General features: G+C 39.3%; 1 protein-coding gene across 4 annotated transcripts in view; it reads right to left on the bottom strand.

The window, feature by feature from the left end:
• Positions 1-12,438, bottom strand: part of ADAMTSL1 (ADAMTS like 1) — a 198,116-nt gene that overhangs the window by 132,250 nt on the left and 53,428 nt on the right. For all 4 annotated transcript variants that reach the window (XM_009677004.2, XM_009677001.2, XM_009677003.2 and 1 more), the window contains exons 5-6: positions 8,515-8,641; positions 1,699-1,773 (exon numbers count right to left, since the gene is read on the bottom strand). In XM_009677004.2, the coding sequence (XP_009675299.1) occupies positions 1,699-1,773; positions 8,515-8,641 (202 nt within the window). The remainder of the gene's footprint in view (positions 1-1,698; positions 1,774-8,514; positions 8,642-12,438) is intronic.

Genomic DNA, 12,438 nt, shown 5'->3' with positions numbered 1-12,438 from the left:
CCCCACTCCAAACTCATTGTAGCTCATATATGTATATAAGCTTTTGGTGGGTGAACAAAAAGATTCATGGGTAACCTGAAATAGGAAAGAGATGTACTTGAATTTACTCATGTTTACATAGCACAGTTAATCTGAGTCCCAAACAGTGAATCTGGCAGACCTTGCTGACTTAATTCTTTTTTTTGTTCTGAAACGTGATATTGCCTGACTGAACACAGCTTCAGATCAGCCTCTCTTGCTAAAAACTCACTTCTCCCTAAGCAGCCTCACAGCTCAATTTCTCTGCAAAAAGAAAAAAAAGAACGAAAACGTTTGCTACCTTGGAAAGGAAAACGTATACTGGGAGAGCAGGCAAGAGAGAAGGGAAGAGTTCAAATCATTTACAGGCAAAGAAATAACAGCTATACTGGAGCAGCTCAGGAATACTCAAAGGGCCACTTAAAACTGAAGCACAGGGAGAATTCAAACTTTTAGGAAAACATTACACATTTTTTCTTAGTTTTCAACCTGTAATTGGCTTGTCATTTTTCACAGGTTTTCTATACCTAAACAATCATAAAAAGGTTATGACACCGCTTTCTTCAACATAAGCGGTGGACTACAGAACAGGATTCATAATCCACCCTTTATTTTGCCATTCAATACAAGTACTTTCGGAAGAGAAGTCTGGAGAGAAGGAGAATGATGTTGTGTTTCACCTCTCTGCTGAACTAATGATTGTATTTACACTGACAAACATAGAGGGCTCTAACTGGATCTGTGCTGCAGGAAACTTGTATTAGCTTTTGGAAAAGGAGGAGGGGAGGCTTACTTACTCGGCAATAATTTGTGCTTCTGACATTTTATGCAGGCAGTACTGTCTAGAAGCACTTGCTTGTATTTTTATGACAGCAGACCCAGTTTGCCGGCATTCCTCCGCTCAACGCTGTCGATGAAAAAGGAGCAGCGTGTGAATAGTGACTGCATCGGAAGGTAGGAGGGAAAGATGTAAGAAGCCTTCTATTCAAGAAAGAAATGAGTTTGGCTACAACTCTCTCTGCATATTCTCAAATGCAGAGACTGTTTTCCCAGACAGGCTGCTAGGATGCATAGCTCCCTTTCAGGCAAAGGAGGGAAGTGTTGTAGCCAGTAAGTTATGGGTTAGCAACAATCAATGGGCTTAACTCCCTCGAGCTATATCACTCCAAAAGAGCATAGCTTGATATGTGCATGCTCTTCTTGTTTTTCTCATTGTGATCTCCTATGAGTGCATATGTGTGTTTTTGTATGTCTATGGGAGTAAGAGAGATTATCGTAACAGAAATGTGTTACAGTTACGAGCAGCTTGGTGGCTAAGCTCAGTTGTAGGGAAGCTTTTACTTTACTGTCCTGAATATTATTTCACTCAGTGGGATCTACTTTATTAATTTTAAAGAAAAGCACTTAGCATCAGGTGAGCCAACCAAAGGATAAACAAAAAGAAATGTCTGAAAAATTATGGAGAGGCAAAAGCTTCTGCAACACTGGCCAAGATCTGGTCTGAAACGAGCATGTACCGCTAAGGTAACGGGGGCTGATGAGAGCTTCTGAGGGCACAGCTCATCCCCTTTGTCAAAATCAGCGATCTGAGAGAGGGAAACCAGACCCCACACTGTAAACAGAGCGCTGTGGGTTAGTAAGGCTTTCTTAAACAAGTGTACACTAGCTTTTTCTACTTACACAAATGATCTGGTCCTTTCAACACGAGACGAACATGCCTACTTCCATAGGGAATAGCAACGACCGTATCATCCACTGGGGGAAAGATAAAAATGCACGGAATCAACAAGCAAAGAAATTCCCATCTGTTTTCAAATAAGCAGTGAAGTAAGTGCTCACAAGAAAATCAAAAGAAAAGCTTCTGGAGCTATTAAAAAAGCTCATCTGAGTTATGAGAGAACTTAAAAAGAACTCTCTTGTTAAACTTGGTTAAGAACCCTGTTCTTAAAAGAACCCAAACCTGCTGTTTTTTTTATTCTCAATTCCTTCCAAGCCATTTCTGGGTTTGGAGAATAACTGGTAGCTTTCTACTTCATCATTGCTCCTATTAAAACCCTTTCAAATTACTTCAACTGGTATGTTTTTTCTGAAGAAGAGATTTTGATATTTAACCAGAACCACCCACTTCTTTAACTTTACCTGACCGGTTTCCAGCTGAACCCTACAGCTTCTCCACATCCCTGGCCATGCTATGTGATGGTCTCCGGCTGCCCTCAGAAATGCACTCCTATTTGTAACTTATATTAGAATGACCTTGGCTAGGAGTGCTATGAATCTGTTTCCTGTTCTGCATTACTGACAAAAAACCTTTAGCAAAACAGGGGTCCATTACACTGTCACTTAAACAGGTCTTAGAGTAGGATCTTGCACAAGTAATCTGCTTGATGAGCTGGAGCTAAACTGAGAACGTGAGTTAACATCTGGGTCACATGCTGCTGTCAAAGTCAGTTAGATCAGCACTTCTAAAGAGCCAGGAACTTCAGTAATGTCCTAAAGCGAGACAAGAAGGAAAGGTGTGAAATGACACTAGAAAACACTCCAAACTCTACATTTGGTTAAAGGAGGGCATGGCCAGAAAACATCAACCTGCATCAACCAGAATGCTTAGGCTGTTCATTCACCTTTCCCTGTCCTTTCTGCCTCCTTCTCCTATACCTACAAGCTGGGAGAGGAAAAACATGTATGCTAAACAGTTTTTGGGGGCAGGTGGTAGACGTGACAGGAATGAAGACTCTTTCACTATTTATTCATTAGAACAGTGCGTGTATCTCTGTCATGCAGTTCCTGCTAACAAGAGCTGTAGCTCTGCATTCAAAACAATGCGTGCATTACTTTGTGAGGTAGGATGAACTCAGCCACCAAAAGCATACTATCTTTCATCCAGAGATACAAACTGTGACCACAACTTTCTGAACAGAGTTCAGACCCAAGTGGGAAAAGCATTCCAACCTAGTAAAATCGGCTAAAATAGTTAATAATGCTGACATTGTAATGGACATAATATCTCTGACTCAGAACCCTGTTGCAGTGACTGGGAGAGCTGGTCCTCCCATTTTCTACTTCTAAACTACAGCATCTACTAACTTATCTACCACATGACAATGCATCCAAATGACTTTCTAAAAAGGAAATGTTGTTGCTTCACAGATGCATTAAAAATGTAGGCTGGAAAGAAGTTAATGTTACAAGATGGAAATAAGTTATTTTTAAAATAAATGCCTGTTCTTGAAAGCTAGTGCGTAAACAGTGTTGCAAAAACAAAAGTCTCTGCTTATTCACAAGGCCGGTAAAGCAAAAGAAGGGGATGGCCTCTCCAGTTAGACAGTAGCATGCTCAGCTTCTCCTAGCCTTCCTTTTCTACTAGAAAATATGTTTATGTATCTATATTACAGTAGCTCAGTCATGATCCTCTGCTGAACAGAAATTTGTACTTGTTATATTTTGTGCAATGGTTGCAAGGTAGGGTTTTAAGCCAGGTTAGAGTCTCACAATTCAGTAAGTAAACAGAATCATGCTACTGTCTACGCTTTTAAGTGTAATACCTGTACTGCATTTACAATATTTTCTATCTAGCTAGCTGCGGAATGAATGGTTCATAAATCTTGTCTGTTCCAGGTAAAATTCACTCACACTATAAAACTATTCCCCTTTTCAACATGGTGCAGCTTTCATGGGATGTGTGAAAGTCCGAGCACAAGACACAGTCTGGTTTTATTATTGCTTGGAAAGTAAGAAAAAAGTTCACTTACTACAGAAACTATCCAGGAGTTTCTGTGTCATTTTAGGACTGTCAGGGCTGGGATAAAGATCAAAGAGTTGCCCTGTTCTAGAAGGTCCTGCAGCAGCTTGCACAAATGTGTTTATGTTCAGAAGAAACAGAAGAAAGTTGGTGGCAGAAGAAAGTAAAAGGTACGTGCATATTGAAGAGTGAATAGATGCAACAGAAACAGACGAAAAGCTACAAGATGGAAAATAGGGACTTCTTTCAAACAAGCTTATTCATCCAAACCTATAATATCTTAAATTCATGAACAAGAACTCTTTTTAATTTTAAATGCAGTCATGAGCTATAGGAATTTCTCTTATACTGGAAAGCTTTATGAGATGAAATTTCCATATTTTTGTAGCCTCCTAACATCTGAGAAGGGAAAGGGCAAATGCAGCCGGTCTGATAAACTGCCTAGTGCCACAGGAGTTGCCTGGAGGTAATGCCTGTATTTGTGCCCAGGCTTTTCTGAACCTGATCTCCATTTTCACAATTTCATGTGGTATATTTCCTCAGGCTATCCAGGAATTTCAGTGTCTCCTGAGATTTCTGGAACACTGTGATGAAACTGTGCTCAACACATACTTTGCTCACACATGTCTTTGGTAACACTTATACTAACAAACACAAACATCTTCCATTGCTAGACAGAATTCAAATTTTCTGTCAGAAAGGCAAATATTTGAGTCTATTACAGCCTTCATTAAACACTGATATTCTAATATCAGTTTCTTTGTTACCATTCTGACAGTTAATGTTCGAGATAGGCTAAATACCTCTAACTCATTTTTGGATCTGTATGATTATGACATACCATTTTGCTGTATGTATGACATTTATTGGAGTGAGTCTGGGAAAACAATAACTTCACATTTTCAAAGAATGTTAATCTCCTTTTATAAATCTTATTTAAAACAGTCCCTAGACCTCCCCGTGTCCTTATTACACTTGACTGCCTGCAATGTCTCTCAGCTATGAGCTCTGTGCTGGATAGTTGACAACCCACTGGTATGTCACAAAGTAATTTGAAAATCATACAGTTTAAAGATTATGCAAGCTTATAAATTATATATTCTTTGTATGCCTCTCCTGCTGCAGGCTATTACTGGGACTGTATTTCACCTGATCTTGTTGTTGCTCTCCATTTGAAATCCTCGTGCACTTTATGGGAAATGCAAAGCTCAGTGAGACTTCTGCTTATCACAGTGCTTCCTGCTTTCACAAAGCAGAGGTAGTAATGGCTGAAGGACAATTTCCTAAGGCTAGAAGTGATAAGACTGGGCAGTTTTTATTGTGCAGACACATGTAAAAGTTGGGATGGGAGTATTTTGTCACAACTTCCTCAGACAAATAACAGGCAGAGAGGCAGAGTAAGCCGCAGTCCCATGGGGTGCCCTGAAGAAAAGGTGCAAAGTGGTTAACAGGTAGTCGGTTTTCTCCAGAAAAGACGCAAAGGAAACTAAGAGGGCGTCCCATAACTGAGAGAACAGTGGACCAAGACTGTGGAAAAGATGAAAGGACTTAACCAAAGTTTGTATGTCAGGTACTTCTATCAGAGAGATAATTTTATTCTGGTTTTGGATTTTGATACAATGTCCATACAGTCCAGCCATTAATCCCCATGATGAAAAACTGAGCTGCTTCTATTTCCTCACTACTATTGACATTAAACTGAAATCAGGAACTGCATCTATTTTTGGCATCAATGGCAAGAGTAATCATACAGACACCTATTACATAGATATTTTCAGGACAGCAATTTCTATTATTTGCTTTTACAGTAACCTACTCAGACCTAAATCATTCACTAGTAGAGGTCTTCTTCCCTTTTAGAGAAATACCAGCAGCCTTAACTTTGCATAAGGTGGCCAGCAGAATTCTTTCACCACTTTAAGGGAGCAGTTCTCTAAGTACTTGGTGAAGACAAAGAAGCTAGCTTGAATTCATCTGTTCAGTCCATCTATACTCTTTCCAAACAGAGATATGATTAAAAAAAAATCACTTCATGCAAAGTCAGAAAGTCTGACCTACCTAAAGTCTGACCTACCTAAGCTCAGGACTAAGAGCAAAGGATATTTCTGGAACGAAAGAAGTCTTCTGTACCATTCTTTCAAATTTTTAATAGAAAAACAGAGCATAGACACAGGTGCTTCCTTTTTCATAAAACACAGGAGAGAATTCAAGGACACACTGCCTCCTGCCCTGCTGTGCTTTCATTTCAGAGGCCTCTCTCTGGGGGATGTATACTATCCCTATAAACACTGAGGAAGTAGTTTCTGCGGCAAGCGCTAACTGTTTAAAAGCTCCACGAATTTCTTTCTAGTACTATCCTTCTCCTACACCTCTGCATGGTATAAACAGCAAGGAGAAGGGAACTGGGTATGAACACTAAAAGAGAACGAATTCAATATCATGAGCTCAACACTATGTTTGGGCTGGTTTTGAGATAATAAACAACTTCTAGACGGTTTTGGGACAACACTGCAATAAAGATCACTGCCTGGTTCCCCTAGCAGAGTCCTAAAAATTGAATGCTCTGCTATGTTAGGGAAATAAGAATCCCAGGCCCACAGAAAAACTCTGCTGATGACAGGTCACTGCGTATGTTCCTTCCGATTTTTCTTATGTCACATAGCAGTATAGCTCACATACGCTCTTAATATCTTCTTCACACTGAGGAAGAATTAGATATCATTATTGACAAAAAGGAATTCTTTTAAAGAGATCATCTGGAATTAAGATATTGACTAGTCAAATGTAATACAGCCATCTGAGGAACTAAATCAGGCTCCCGATCACAGAAATGTTTACGTATCTGCGCTCACAGTGGCAAATAAGCAAGACGCTAAGAGACAAACCACAAGGCCAATATGACAGATATTTCAATAGTGCTGAGGAGGATAAGGGAGAAAATAAGCAGAGGGTAGATGTTTCAAAGCTCTTCAGAACTTTCATCCTTCTCCTTTTCACAGATAGTACATATTTTTGGGAGTGAACACTCATGAAGTATACTAAATCACATGTGAATCTGAAGCAATTACGGCATTACATTTGTGAAAAATCAGTTTGAAGAGGCATACATTTTTGTTATATTCAAAATTCATACCTGTGTTGCATAACAAAATGTATTTCTAAAGCTGGAGAAAGAAATAATATCAAATGGCTTATAAAGAGTGCTTATAAAATTTGATTATCATCGTCGGTTCCGTAAAACAATTATTTGCAAGCAAATGTGTCTAAATAATTTGTTCTCTAACATTCTTTTCACATTTGTCTCTCTCTAAGACTATGCTTTCTGCCATCTGCTCCTCTGCCTATACTCTTTATTCTATATTTAATAGCAAACCACTGGGAGTAGGAACTGTATCTTAGTAGCATATTAGTGTGCCTATCATATTAGTGCCCTGATCCTCAGGGGAAAAGAGAGGAACAACATTTTACCAGAACAGAACTGAAAAACAATAAACTATTCCTACAGGAAAAGACATTTGCCAAAATAGTTCACAAATATCAAGTCTTAAGCAGCCATTCCCAATCTTTGTGAACCATTTCCTGTGCTCTCTAACATGCTGGTCTGCCTCAGTAGTGAAACTCATATAAGGATTATTTCTTTCCTTCTTCCCTACAGAAGAGTATTTTCCTTCCTCCTCTTTGACAAGAGAGAGAGGACTCTGTAAAAAGCGTGTATCTGCTCCTTGCAGAAACTGAATGTTGTCTATATATGAATCCACAAGCGTACACACACACTACTTAGCGGATACTACACTGACATTAGAAACTTTTAGGTCATGTACCATTTGGCTTTGAAAAAATGCTCAAAAATTGTAAATCTTGTATGATTAAATTCTACTGCAACTGAGTAGAGCTGGGGGCAGGTTTGTAGGGTAACATGCATGGTTCCTTACGTATGTCTACACAGGTGTAAGGACCAACAAACTTTGCCCATCCTTCAGACTGGCCAGACATGCCCTATCTTTAATTCCAAAACTGTCACAGCTCCACTCATGGTACTGCCACCCAACTAACAAGTCTACCTAGGAGTTAGAATAAACTAACCCGGTCACTGCGCCACAATGATGTTACGATACAGCTCTGAAGTTGACGCTTGCTTAAGGCTGGCTCAGGGTCTATGCCAGAAAGTCGACATCTGTCTGTAGTTACCACGTAAGAATGTCCTGGAGGTCAGAACTGAGTCTCCCACCGGAGAGTGCAAGCAGCTGTGCACTGAGTGCCACTGCAGGCACAGCTCTGGGGCGGAGTGCTGTGCCAGGACAGTGCCAAAGTTCCCTCTGATTGCTCCTCCGTGTTCTGGGGGCAGCATGAACCACTCTATTGTCAGTGCAGCATGGAATGGATCATACGCCTAGCTGTCTAACCTGGCCTGAACAGCATAGGTAGAGCCAATGCTCTTCTTATCCCACAGCTCTTCCTAAATGGCCAGCTAGCTCGGACTGGGGGAATATACTGAGTGGCAATTCTCTGCATTCCTCTGTCTGCCCATAACCTGTGCAAACCTGATTTAACCTAAGAGGGAAGAAACAATGGGAGGATTCACTTAACTGTGCTCATTCAACTGCCTGTGTGAGAAAGAGCGAGGTTGTCTACCTGACAAGAAATGTAATTGCACTAAGAGGGGTATATGGCACTTTACTCACCAATGGCCCTGTGATATCATAATCTCTGTCAGTTAGGACTGCTACCCTCTCTAGGGTGGAAAATGGACAGCTTACGTTTATTTGCTGAGAGCTGGGACTTATACTGGCCTCGAACGAGCCGGCAGGTGGACCCATCGCCATTGCAGACTCCACAGTTATCTTCCTTGACAGTGCTTCCCAGCTGGCGGTCACAGCCAACAATCTGGCAAGAAAGAAAGATGTGCAGTTTAACATGAGCACCTACTGACTGACTGCTTGATCCGTCTCTGCAACTAATTACTGCCAAATTTCTCTCACATCATCTCTAGAGGGGCATAAAGTACATTAGCAAGGAAAGAGGCTGAACAAATCTGGCTGGAAATTTGAACTGAATTTAGACTTGAGATAGTGAGAAGGTTAGTATTCGATGGCTTTTGCAGTCCAGAGAATGAAAACAGTGTTGTTGGAGGGTTTTTTTTAGGCTACTGTGAATTTTAGGCTACTTGGTCAGAGTCCTGTGAGAAATTATACTTCACGCTGCACAAAAAAAAAATGCCTGAAATAGGTAGGAAGACAGATAATCAGGCATTAAATAAAAGCAGAGGAGTACAGACAAACAAGGAGTATGTCTGTGATCTCAGGAAAGTCTTACCTGCTATGCCCTCGGGAAAACCATGTTTTTTTAATTACGTTTGACAATAATCCCAGTCCACACAATCAAAGCCTGTGTTCAGATATTGTTAAAGGTCTGATAAAGAAGGAGTAAATGGTTAAAACAAAAAAACTGAGAGTCAGGAGTGCAATTTCATGCTCTGAAACTGGCTTTATGCTTACGGGTAAAATGTTTTGTTCGAAATTTTAAAACCTGAATAGGTAAACTAGGCTTCTAAGTTCACAAACAACCCACAGTTCCCAGGAGAATCAACGGAATATACATTTATTCAGTACAGTGCTAATGTAGGCCTTTTGTTTGAACTTTGAATTCTGGACCCAAGTTATGAATTTTATGCACAAATAACTTAAATCCAAGAAATTAAGCAAGTCTATTCAATGTTACAAGTATCTTTATATATATTAGACAATGAAAGGCCTTCTAGCATTCCGGCATGCAAAGCAAGCAATGAAAAAAAGATTTTTGCATAAATTCTGCTTCTAAAGGGTTTGTGCTCGGACTTTTAGCCAAATACAGAGTATATATAAACACAGAATATTTTGAATAAAGGGCTTATTTCAGCTCTGCATTTTCCTGCATTAAAATCAGAGAGCTGAGTCTTAAAAAGTGATACAGCAGGTAGGGCAGGATGAATGTATCATCCAGGCTCATAAAAGCTGCATATGTGACTTGACCACTTACACAAACTTTTGGACTTGTATATCTTCTGAGTGTAAACCTTTTTCCATACAATTTCAGACCTCTGTTAGGGTAAGATGTACTTATGATTTTGACAGTTCCTCTGCATTTTCCTGTGCAAATGTCAGCATTGATTAATACTCTGTATTTACTTGTAGTAATTTAATTCCCATTCCTAACCCTATTTTTTTTATTAGTGACATAATAACAGTTTATTTGGTTATTTGTAAAATTGATATCGTAATTAATTTAATTTAAAACAGAGTAGGTTAGAATCAGGTTTGATGACCAAACCAAATTTCTTTGACTTTACCTGTTTCTGCTAGGTCAGAACTGGTTCAGTCTCATGTGCTTCTCCAACATTTTATAATGACCCCATGGGAAGTAATGAAGGCTGCGGAGTAATATTTAACCCAAAATGATAAATCTCCCTAAAAACCTGATCACAGTGAGACTGCAAGAGATATTCTATCACATTAGAACCACCATGCCAAATAATGTAAATGAATGTAAACTGAATGAAAAAGTTAAGATTATCTTGAATGTGGCTACTCCATAGAAGGCTCCAAAGTAAAGATTTATGAATCCTGTTAGTGGTACCATATTAAATTTAGATCCTTTTTATTTCTGAATAAGAACATCCATACAGGGGCTTAACCAGCTTCAATATGAGCAGATTGACTTGCTTTAACTTTAAAGAATGTCTCTTGTGTAGATAAGATCTAAAAGAATCCCATGATTATCTGAAAACTGTGTGATATAGTGACTATAGATCAGATGAATCCATTTCATGTACACTATAGCTCATAAGCACACATAGTGAAAAGGATCCTGCTAAAGAAACTTGATATCAGAGAAAGGACTGGAATTCCCTTCTGCGCATGAATGAATTTCTATTCATTCAAAGGTTCAGTCTATAATGGAATCCAAATCTGCATACATTCACCTATTCTGGAAAGAACATGTCAACTCCTTGTATGTGAAAGGGCTGGACCTGAAATCCAGGTATGAGCCAACCAATTTCAAAATCAGCCTTTACTACTTTAAAGCCTTTTTAACTCAGTGAATCATCAGCTTTCACATCGCCATGGGCTCCACTCTGATTAAAGTCAATTTATAAATTGAGCAATCTTGGGCTAGGTCACAACTCGTAGAGGAAACTGCTAGGAAAATTTCAGGTGTGAAAGGAAGCTAAACTGAGATTTGCTGCTCTTTTTGATAAGGACAGCCATTGCCTGTACATAGTATAAAAATACAGAGACAAACAAAATGGACACCTCTCATGAACACTTAAAGCTCTATGATGCTGTATACAGGACAGTTACATGGTACTGCATATGGTACCATATATGTGTTTTAAATCTAGTGGTCTGGTTAAATTCTCTCAGACAATTTTATGATTTTAGAAATGTGATGAAATGAAATAAATTTCCTATTTTTCCTTATTTCCAGGCAGATTATTTTTAATTCCATTAGATTATTTATCCTAATAGTCATTTAAAGCTCCAGGAATACTTATGGAATCTTCATTAAAATCCTTATGAATCAACTGAACTAATGGCTGAATTAAATTTTCCCCAACTTACTTAAAAAATTCTCTACTGTTTCATCTTTTACTCCCTAGGAAAATCCAGGAAAAACAGCTAAGTCTATCTGCATGTTAAACAGCTGTTGTTGCCATCTTCCATCTCTCATGTTGGTAGTCTTTGCAGTGGAGCCACTGATGCTTTAAAATGAAAAACACTCCCCCAAATCTATTATATTACCTTTTAGTACCTCTTACATGAAAGCAGTACATGGGCTGGGCTCTTACGAAAGCAAAAGGTCAGACATGGAAATATTAAAGGGTTCCTGAAATAAATTACAGTTCATCAGCAGAATAAGCATTCTTCTCTCCATGAGCAGAAGAAACTTAGGTTTGGATGAGTTGGGATGAGAATATGTCATTTCCATAACATTATTTTACAAGGCTGCAGAGAATGCACTATAAAAGATCGAGGTACTGTTCAGAACACTTTTCTGAGTATTTCTCACACTAGTGTCCCTACCCCTGCAGAAATTTGCAGAGAGTTAGCAAGGAATGCAGAATTCTATCTTTCAGCATCCGCCGATAAAACGAACAAAACCCTGAGGTGAATTTTTGGAACGGCAGTTATCAGGGGTGACCGAGATGCAACACTCAGGAAAAATAAGCTTAGGCTGCAGAGCTAAAAAAGCCTGCTGAAACACTGACCTATGGACATCTTGATCCGACTAGGGCTGGCTGAGGACTCATCACTAAAATAAGCACTGAGGAAGATACTATTGGACCAGGCTGTTAAGCAAAAGAGTGAATAGGGGCACTGATCTGAAACTCAGAGCGGTGGTTCAGCAGACACAGTTTGACACTGACATTTGTGAATTAAAGGTCTGGAGAATGTTTCACTCTCTGAAAAGCTTTGAAATGTCAACTTTTCACCTCAGTTTGAAACTAGAACCAATATTGAAATTTTGGAGCTTCTATGGGATGGAATCTTTCTTTTTTAGTGCATTCTAGTTTTGTTCTTAATATATCCTGGGGCGTTCAGGGAGATGAAGTCTTTTTCAATTCATAAAGGGCTGCGAAGGAAGTCCCCACCAGCAACAAAAATTAATCACTGTGACAGGCTGTGCCTGGAAATGATCTGAAG

Source organism: Struthio camelus, chromosome Z, assembly GCF_040807025.1.
Source record: "Struthio camelus isolate bStrCam1 chromosome Z, bStrCam1.hap1, whole genome shotgun sequence".
Classification (NCBI taxonomy): Eukaryota; Metazoa; Chordata; class Aves; order Struthioniformes; family Struthionidae; genus Struthio; species Struthio camelus.
The sequence above is the reverse complement of the archived record's forward strand: the minus strand, read 5'-3'. Positions and strand labels throughout refer to the sequence as shown.